Raw genomic sequence first — 10,000 nt, 5'->3', positions numbered from 1 at the left:
TGACCTCGCCGCCGCCGCCCTACCCCGGCTCCCCGCTGCTCCTCCGGAGGCCCGTGCGATCCTTCACCGCTCCTCTCTCCACGGTCAGGGACAACTCCCCGCCCGGCTCCCCCCAGACGGCCCGGGCCCGGGGGGCCCCGGGGGCGCCGGGGGCCCCGGGGGCCCGCAGTGCGTCACCGGCCTCCAGCTCAGCCAGCAGCTACGAGAGCGAGGCAGAGAGGTTGCAGAGGTAGGCTGGGGGTCCACCCCCCCACCACCCCCCCCCCCCCCCACCAAGAAGCTTTGCTGGACTCCTTCAACACAAAGTCCATTTAGAGAGTTGGCCAACGGAGCGGTTAGGGTTAGGGTTAGGGTTAGAGAGGGTTAGGGTTAGGGTTAGAGAGGGTTAGGGTTAGAGAGGGTTAGGGTTAGAGAGGGTTAGGGTTAGGGTTAGGGTTAGAGAGGGTTAGGGTTAGGGTTAGAGAGGGTTAGGGTTAGAGAGGGGTAGGGTTAGGGTTAGGGTTAGAGAGGGTTAGGGTTAGAGAGGGGTAGGGTTAGGGTTAGAGAGGGTTAGGGTTAGGGTTAGGGTTAGAGAGGGTTAGGGTTAGGGTTAGAGAGGGTTAGGGTTAGAGAGGGTTAGGGTTAGGGTTAGAGAGGGTTAGGGTTAGGGTTAGGGTTAGAGAGGGTTAGGGTTAGAGAGGGTTAGGGTTAGGGTTAGAGAGGGTTAGGGTTAGGGTTAGAAAGGGTTAGGGTTAGAGAGGGTTAGGGTTAGAGAGGGTTAGGGTTAGGGTTAGGGTTAGAGAGGGTTAGGGTTAGAGAGGGTTAGGGTTAGGGTTAGGGTTAGAGAGGGTTAGGGTTAGGGTTAGAGAGGGTTAGGGTTAGAGAGGGTTAGGATTAGGGTTAGAGGTTAGGGTTAGAGAGGGTTAGGGTTAGGGTTAGGGTTAGAGAGGGTTAGGGTTAGGGTTAGAGAGGGTTAGGGTTAGAGAGGGTTAGGGTTAGGGTTAGGGTTAGAGAGGGTTAGGGTTAGGGTTAGGGTTAGAGAGGGTTAGGGTTAGGGTTAGAGAGGGTTAGGGTTAGGGTTAGGGTTAGAGAGGGTTAGGGTTAGGGAGGGTTAGGGTTAGGGTTAGAGAGGGTTAGGGTTAGGGTTAGAGAGGGTTAGGGTTAGGGTTAGGGTTAGGGTTAGAGAGGGTTAGGGTTAGGGTTAGAGAGGGTTAGGGTTAGGGTTAGGGTTAGGGTTAGAGAGGGTTAGGGTTAGGGTTAGAGAGGGTTAGGGTTAGGGTTAGAGAGGGTTAGGGTTAGAGAGGGTTAGGGTTAGGGTTAGAGAGGGTTAGGGTTAGAGAGGGTTAGGGTTAGGGTTAGGGTTAGAGAGGGTTAGGGTTAGAGAGGGGTAGGGTTAGGGTTAGAGAGGGTTAGGGTTAGAGAGGGTTAGGGTTAGAGAGGGTTAGGGTTAGAGAGGGTTAGGGTTAGGGTTAGGGTTAGAGAGGGTTAGGGTTAGGGTTAGAGAGGGGTAGGGTTAGGGTTAGAGAGGGTTAGGGTTAGGGTTAGAGAGGGTTAGGGTTAGGGTTAGGGTTAGGGTTAGAGAGGGTTAGGGTTAGAGAGGGTTAGGGTTACGGTTAGGGTTAGGGTTAGGGTTAGGGTTACCGTAGTGTGTGCTGTCTCCTGATTGGTCCCCTATTCCTGTAGGGCCCTCCTTCATGGGGGGGGCATTCCCTTCTGTAGTGCATCACACAGATTCCAATAATTAATTAAATAAATTACATAAAAAGCTATATATCATAAATTAAAATAATGAAGTAAAATAATGAACTATAAAACCAACTGAATAAGTAACTACTAGTACTAACGTACTAAATAAATACACAATAAATAAATATCAGTGCCTTCAACCAGGTGCATCGGGAGGCTGCGGGCAAGGAACCAGCGACTGAGCAGCGCTCTGGAGCGCAGGACGGGAGAGCCCCAGCAGGGGGCGCCGCTGGGCAGCAGCCCGGCGGACCGGCCCAGCCTGCAGATGGCCCTGGCATACTGGTACACACACACACACACACGCACGCACGCACGCACGCACGCACGCATACTCACTCACACGCACGCACACATACATGCACATGCACTCACACACATGCACGCATGCACGCACTCACACTCACACACATGCACTCACATGCACTCACACACATGCACTCACACGTACGCACGCGCACACACGCACTCACACACACACACACACGCACACACACTCACACACATGCACTCAAACATACATGCACAAGTCCTTGCTCACACACACAAACTGGCACACAAAGGCACATGCACACACTAGTACAATAAACCAGTTACGTACAGCAGAAGATAATGTGTGCACATGTTCCTGTCGAACAGCATTGTATGTTGAGTATACAGACCGTTTATCAAACTATGTATTTCATTAATTTTGCACAAATAAACACGTAAAACTCGTAAATGTGTACACGGTCGAACGTTCCCGTTTGCGTAAAGATGATGACGTACGGATGATCTGACGTCTGTGGTTTTGTATCGACAGCCAGGAGTGTGAAGCAGCGTATAGCGAACTACTGTCCCTCTACGAGCTGAACAAACAACAACAACAAGGCGTCGAGGTCTGCCAGTCCCCAGCAGCATCATCAGGCGCGTGAGACGCTTTATCTACAACCTGTTTACAAACCCCCGATGCAAATGCTGACCGCATTCCCATAGTAAACACTGTTTACTAGCCTACATTTATATAACAAACTCAAGAACGATCATCTTTCACCCTTCAGGCCCAGCTGGTGGTGACACACAGCGCTCCGCTAGTCCGCCACACCGCTTCAGATTCCCCGAGGCCCATGAGCTGTCCACGTCCTTCTCCACGGCAGGCGGGGGCGCCGTGGGGGGCTGGGCGGCCACTGAGCAGAGGTACTGGGAGGTAACCTTTAATGATCCAACACAACGACGCAGGACTGGTGTTTATGGTTTATGGTCTGTTTATTGCACGCAATCGGATGTCGATAGATGCTACGTCGCGCCAGATGAGCACCTCGTCATCTTGTCATGTCTCAACACGTCATTTTTAAACCTTTTCGTTAACGTGCAGCCATTCAGTCTTTGAAGCCTTCATCTCACACCGTTGATTGAAGCGCTCTGATCACGGGGCTCTCTTCTCCGCGTGGCTCCTCAGGGCCTCCTCCTCCTCCTCCTCGGTGGGGCGGGAGGCCGCGCTCCGGCTCCACATCCAGGGTCTGACCGCAGCACGCCTCCTGAGGCCCGGGGGGGGAGGAGGAGGAAGGCCCGGCCCCCTGGTCCCCGACCGCGGACCGGGGCTGGTCCCCGACCCGGTCCAGGCCACGTCTGGGTCGGAGAAGAGTCGGCCGTTTGAGGATCCTTTCACTGTGGGGGTAAAGTCGTTTTATATATCTTCCTTTAAAAAGTCCTTGAAAATCAAGAAGGTCCCGTTGCAGAGATCAAACTGTTGAACAAAGAAAAAAAGAGTGCAGATAGAAAACCTAGACACGAACCTATGTCACCATTATTACAGATGAAGGTCAAGGAACAGAAACCCTTTTAGATTGATGAAGATGATCACATGAACCAGAATTGTTCTCAGCCTATTGTGCTTAATATAAATGTCCGCTCTCATTATAACTCCATGACAGAACAGAATGGAAACAACAACAAACAAACTATAAGGCTACTTTTCCCATCTCCACACAAATTTGCACAGGTGTCTAAACTGTGTGAGGGGGAACGTTTCATTTCTTTCTTTCTGAGACTTCATCCTCCCACTGACCTTGAATGACTTAGAGCAACACTCGGTTTCTAGTGACTTCTTTCTGCACCTCGGGCAGGAGGAGATGGCCGAGCGGTCGGCTGAGACCCGCCTGGCAGAGGAGGAGCTGAGGTGCCTGGACTGGGCTCTGCAGGCCCTGAAGGCCCAGGACTCTCCCCCCCCCCCCGGCCCCCCGCCGCCGCCGCCGCCCCCGCCCCCCCAGAGCTGCTCTGAACCACAGGTTGGGGGTTGGGGGGGGGGGAGATGCGTACCGACCGTGACATTGTGACCTCTGTGACCTTCACACATTTGCAGAATCTAAAAGAGTCCAGCTGTGCGAGCGTCGCCAGGGGGGGCTGAGCAAGGGGGGGAGGTGGTGCCAAGAAGACAACCACCCCATTTAGATCTCCCCCTCGCGGGAAATCAAACATCCACCAAAGCGGCCTCCCTCCAGGCCACAGGGAGATATTCTAGTTCCACAAGGTCCTTGGCAGCGCTGCTCAGCCGGGGCTCCACGAGCTAGAGGAGGAGCCCGGGCTACGGGGGCCCCACGTGTGTCTCACTGAAGGACGCAAAGCCCAAGCGTCAACGCTGGCTCCTTGTTTTTGGATTCTAAGGGGTCAAGCAAGGTTGACTTTGGATCGGGAAGAACTGGGATGCAACTGTTCCTCCTCTAGAAGGGGTTAATGTAATGTGACTCAGGTGGTAACTAATCCTGTTTTTTGTTTCAGTCACTTCCTGAAGTGGAAGACAACGGGAACGTCCCTCGTCCTCAGAAGAAAGACAATCTGGAAGAGCTCCACGTTGTATTTCAAAGGTGCGACAATGACTTAGACATAATCCAATTTGTTTCATGTTGGATTGATTATTGATCTAGTTACACCTGAGATAATGCTAATTAAGCCCCCTGCCCAGGATGATTTGAGCTGTTTTCTCATCTTCATTTTAACATCAGTTATTGCTTATTAGTTCTGTAGTCCTGATGTCCCTGGAACAGAAACCCTTTTAGATTGATGAAGATGATCACATGAACCAGAATTGTTCTCAGCCTATTGTGCTTAATATAAATGTCCGCTCTCATTATAACTCCATGACAGAACAGAATGGAAACAACAACAAACAAACTATAAGGCTACTTTTCCCATCTCCACACAAATTTGCACAGGTGTCTAAACTGTGTGAGGGGGAACGTTTCATTTCTTTCTGTCTGAGACTTCATCCTCCCACTGACCTTGACTGACTTAGAGCAACACTCATCTTTGTGAGGTCAGGGTTGAGTCAACTGATGAACAACAGCGGCGTACAGGACAGAAGCAAGACAGAGCATTAGCCTAGCACTAGCCTACTTATGGTTGCTTACATGCTCGTCTTGTCTTCCCATCCAGAGAACAAGGTTTGAAGAAGAGACTGTCGCTCGTTCGGGAGTCCTTGGCGACAGCTCTCCGGGACAGCTCCCCCCGCAGACGGGACAGCGATGACCCCAAGAGCCGGTACACATCCTAGACTCTCAGATTCTAGAACATCTTTACCCCCTTTATGGCAGCCCCCTAGCTAGGGCTTAACTATAACTATAACTATAGCCCCATAGCTAAGGCTTAACTATAACTATAACTATAGCCCCCTAGCTAGGGCTGAACTATAACTATAACTATAGCCCCATAGCTAAGGCTTAACTATAACTATAACTATAACTATAGCCCCCTAGCTAAGGCTTAACTATAACTATAACTATAACTATAACTATAGCCCCATAGCTAAGGCTTAACTATAACTACCCATAGCTAGGGCTTAACTATAACAATAGCCCCATAGCTAAGGCTTAACTATAACTACCCATAGCTAGGGCTTAACTATAACTACCCATAGCTAGGGCTTAACTATAACTATAGCCCTATAGCTAGGGCTTAACTATAACTATAGCCCCATAGCTAGGGCTTAACTAACTATAACCCCCTAGCTAGGGCTTAACTATAACTATAACTATAGCCCCATAGCTAGGGCTTAACCATAACTATAACTATAACTATAGCCCTATAGCTAGGGCTTAACTATAACTATAGCCCCATAGCTAGGGCTTAACTATAACTATAGCCCTATAGCTAGGGCTTAACTATAACTATAACTATAGCCCCATAGCTTAGGCTTAACTATAACTATAGCCCTATAGCTAGGGCTTAACTATAACTATAGCCCCATAGCTAGGGCTTAACTATAACTATAACTATAGCCCCATAGCTAGGGCTTAACTATAACTATAGCCCCATAGCTAAGGCTTAACTATAACTATAGCCCCCTAGTTAGGGCTTAACTATAACTATAGCCCTATAGCTAAGGCTTAACTATAACTATAGCCCCCTAGCGAAGGCTTAACTATAACTATAGCCCTATAGCTAAGGCTTAACTATAACTATAACTATAGCCCCCTAGCTAAGGCTTAACTATAACTATAGCCCCCTAGCTAGGGCTTAACTATAACTATAGCCCCATAGCTAAGGCTTAACTATAACTATAACTATAGCCCTATAGCTAGGGCTTAACTATAACTAAAACTATAGCCCTATAGCTAGGGCTTAACTATAACTATAACTATAGCCCCATAGCTAAGGCTTAACTATAACCAGGGGCGGACCTACCATTAGGCAAACACAGGCAATTGCCTGGGGCCCCGAGATTTCCAGGGGCCCCCAAACGTCTCATACAAAACTGATTAATAAAGTTTTCTTCGACTTAAAGCAATTATTATTTTTTTAGTCTTAATTTGCGCGCTTAAAAATCCATAAAAATGCTGACTGCCCCCCCCCCTCCCTTCTCATGCAATGGACTATTCCATGTTACTGCGCATGTGCAGGCTTGATTCAGGAAGACGATACCAAACTAGTTGGCGCGGGTTGAGAAAATGAAGCAGAGTTATACGATATATATATATATCGTATAACTCTGCTTCATTTTCTCATATATATATATATATATATATATATATATATATATATACAGTGCAGAACGAGAATGTGGAGGGCCCCAATGACTGGGTTTGCCTTGGGCCCCCAAATGACTACGTACGCCCCTGACTATAACTATAGCCCCATAGCTAGGGCTTAACTATAACTATAGCCCCATAGCTAGGGCTTAACTATAACTATAGCCCTATAGCTAGGGCTTAACTATAACTATAGCCCCATAGCTAGGGCTTAACTATAACTATAGCCCCCTAGCTAGGGCTTAACTATAACTATAGCCCCCTAGCTAGGGCTTAACTATAACTATAGCCCCCTAGCTAGGGCTTAACTATAACTATAGCCCCCTAGCTAGGGCTTAACTATAACTATAGCCCTATAGCTAGGGCTTAACTATAACTATAGCCCTATAGCTAGGGCTTAACTATAACTATAACTATAGCCCCATAGCTAGGGCTTAACTATAACTATAGCCCCATAGCTAAGGCTTAACTATAACTATAACTATAGCCCCATAGCTAGGGCTTAACTATAACTATAGCCCCATAGCTAGGGCTTAACTATAACTATAGCCCCATAGCGAAGGCTTAACTATAACTATAGCCCTATAGCTAGGGCTTAACTATAACTATAGCCCCCTAGCTAGGGCTTAACTATAACTATAACTATAGCCCCATAGCTAGGGCTTAACTATAACTATAGCCCCCTAGCTAGGGCTTAACTATAACTATAACTATAGCCCCATAGCTAGGGCTTAACTATAACTATAGCCCTATAGCTAGGGCTTAACTATAACTATAGCCCCCTAGCTAGGGCTTAACTATAACTATAACTATAGCCCTATAGCTAGGGCTTAACTATAACTATAGCCCCCTAGCTAGGGCTTAACTATAACTATAGCCCCCTAGCTAGGGCTTAACTATAACTATAACTATAGCCCTATAGCTAGGGCTTAACTATAACTATAGCCCCCTAGCTAGGGCTTAACTATAACTATAGCCCCCTAGCTAGGGCTTAACTATAACTATAGCCCTATAGCTAGGGCTTAACTTTAACTATAGCCCCCTAGCTAGGGCTTAACTATAACTATAGCCCCCTAGCTAGGGCTTAACTATAACTATAGCCCTATAGCTAGGGCTTAACTTTAACTATAGCCCCCTAGCTAGGGCTTAACTATAACTATAGCCCCCTAGCTAGGGCTTAACCATAACTATAACTATAGCCCCATAGCTAAGGCTTAACTATAACTATAGCCCCATAGCTAGGGCTTAACTATAACTATAGCCCCCTAGCTAGGGCTTAACTATAACTATAGCCCTATAGCTAGGGCTTAACTTTAACTATAGCCCCCTAGCTAGGGCTCAACTATAACTATAACTATAGCCCCATAGCTAGGGCTCAACTATAACTATAACTATAGCCCCATAGCTAAGGCTTAACTATAACTATAGCCCCATAGCTAGGGCTCAACTATAACTATAACTATAACTATAGCCCCCTAGCTAGGGCTTAACTATAACTATAACTATAACTATAGCCCCCTAGCTAGGGCTTAACTATAACTATAACTATAACTATAACTATAGCCCCATAGCTAGGGCCTTTCTCTGCGTCGTGTCTCCTGGAGGTCAGAGATCTGACGCGTCGATCGATTGTGTTTCCAGGAGAGCGGCGAGCTCCCACAGGAGCAGCCGGCGGCGCTACCAGGAGCAGGTGTGGCGTCTGGAGCAGAAGGTGGCCGCCATGTCCCAGAGCCACCAGAGCCAGATAGCCGGCCTGAAGGCCACCGTGGAGGCCCTGGAGGGCCGGCGCGAGGAGACGGCGCTGTGAGCGGAGGCGAACTCGGCGATCGCCTAGGGCGGCAAAATGTGTTGGGGGCGCCCAAATGAAACATGTCTATTAAACATGAACATCCTAGGGCGCCCCCCCCCCCCTCCCCCCCCCCCACCCCCCGTCAACAATCCTGATCGCACGCCCCCCCCGCCAACAACCACCCCGCCCCATCAACAATCCCGATTGTCCCCCCCCCCCCCCCCCCCCACCCCCCCCGGTCAACAATCCCGATCCACCCCCCCCCCCCCCCCCCCGTCCCCCCGTCAACATTTGCGCCAGCCCGTAATCTACGGGGGGCCACGCTCGGAGGGGGCCTCGCCTAGGGCGCAATTCAGTGTAGAACCGGCCCTGCCAGCACCTGTAACGGGTCATATCCATGTCATCGTCCTCTGGTCTCTTCTGTGTGCAGAATGGCCTCAACAGCACTTAATGCAACATCTCAAAAAGAGAATACTATGTGTAAGGAATACTACTATGGATACTATGAATACTATGTATAAGGAATAATACTATGAATACTGTGTATGTAAAGGGATGGTGATGGTGGTTTGTGTTGTGTGAGGATCACATCTGTGGTCTTTCTGCCTGAGGGTAAAAGTAAAGTAAAGCAAAGTAAAGTAAATGAGATTAAAAAAACAAAAAAGAGTTTATCCGTTTGTCTGGTCTGCTGGGTCGGACACACACACGCACACGCACACACACACACGCACACGCACATGCACACACACACACGCACACGCGCACGCACACACACACACACACACTCACGGTCCTTTGACAGTTTGAGTATTGGGTTTATTCATCCTCAGACTCTCTCTCTCCTCCATCTTCCTCTCTGGGGGGGTGGGGGGGGGGTCAGTTAGGAGGTTAAGGTTGAGGGACACGCCCCCCCCCCCCACGCTCAGCAGGGAGGGGGGGGTGTATGTGTATATAGATTCATATATATATATATATATGTGTGTGTATATATATATATATATATATATATATATATACACATATATATTATATATATATATAAATCTATATACACATACATATATATATATATATATATATATATATAGATATGTATGTGTATATATGTGTGTTTATATATATTACAATATAAGGTTAACCTTGACTAAGCAGCGAGGCCTTTGACTGAGCGCTTTGTGTAAAGACTGATATCTCACCTCCACTGATACTCCTGTTTCACCGGCTGTTTGTGTTCCTGCTAACGGACCAATAGTGTTGTGAGGTCAAACACACAGGGTGGATACAGTCTGCCTGTGTACAAACACACACACACACCACCCTCCACCTCCACCACCACACCACCACTACCTCCACCACCACCACCACCTCCACCACCACACCACCACCCTCCTACCACCACCACACCACCACCACACCACCACCACCACCACACCACCACCCTCCTACCACCACCACACCACCACCACCACCACAACACCACCCTCCT

The 10,000-nt window shown here is 48.5% G+C and overlaps 1 protein-coding gene across 1 annotated transcript in view; it reads left to right on the top strand.

The window, feature by feature from the left end:
• Positions 1 to 8,629, top strand: part of LOC311374829 (uncharacterized protein) — an 11,453-nt gene extending 2,824 nt beyond the window's left edge. The window contains exons 6-14 of the mRNA XM_084490585.1: positions 1 to 229; positions 1,870 to 2,007; positions 2,525 to 2,628; positions 2,763 to 2,898; positions 3,161 to 3,377; positions 3,828 to 3,989; positions 4,480 to 4,565; positions 5,134 to 5,238; positions 8,367 to 8,629. The exon at positions 1 to 229 is cut by the window's left edge and continues 217 nt beyond it. Of these exons, the coding sequence (XP_084346711.1) occupies positions 1 to 229; positions 1,870 to 2,007; positions 2,525 to 2,628; positions 2,763 to 2,898; positions 3,161 to 3,377; positions 3,828 to 3,989; positions 4,480 to 4,565; positions 5,134 to 5,238; positions 8,367 to 8,532 (1,343 nt within the window). The 3' untranslated portion in view covers positions 8,533 to 8,629. The remainder of the gene's footprint in view (positions 230 to 1,869; positions 2,008 to 2,524; positions 2,629 to 2,762; positions 2,899 to 3,160; positions 3,378 to 3,827; positions 3,990 to 4,479; positions 4,566 to 5,133; positions 5,239 to 8,366) is intronic.
• Positions 8,630 to 10,000: the final 1,371 nt, after the last annotated feature.

The sequence above is a fragment of the Micromesistius poutassou genome, assembly GCF_964030765.1.
Source record: "Micromesistius poutassou genome assembly, contig: SCAFFOLD_982, whole genome shotgun sequence".
NCBI lineage: Eukaryota > Metazoa > Chordata > Actinopteri > Gadiformes > Gadidae > Micromesistius > Micromesistius poutassou.
The sequence above is the reverse complement of the archived record's forward strand: the minus strand, read 5'-3'. Positions and strand labels throughout refer to the sequence as shown.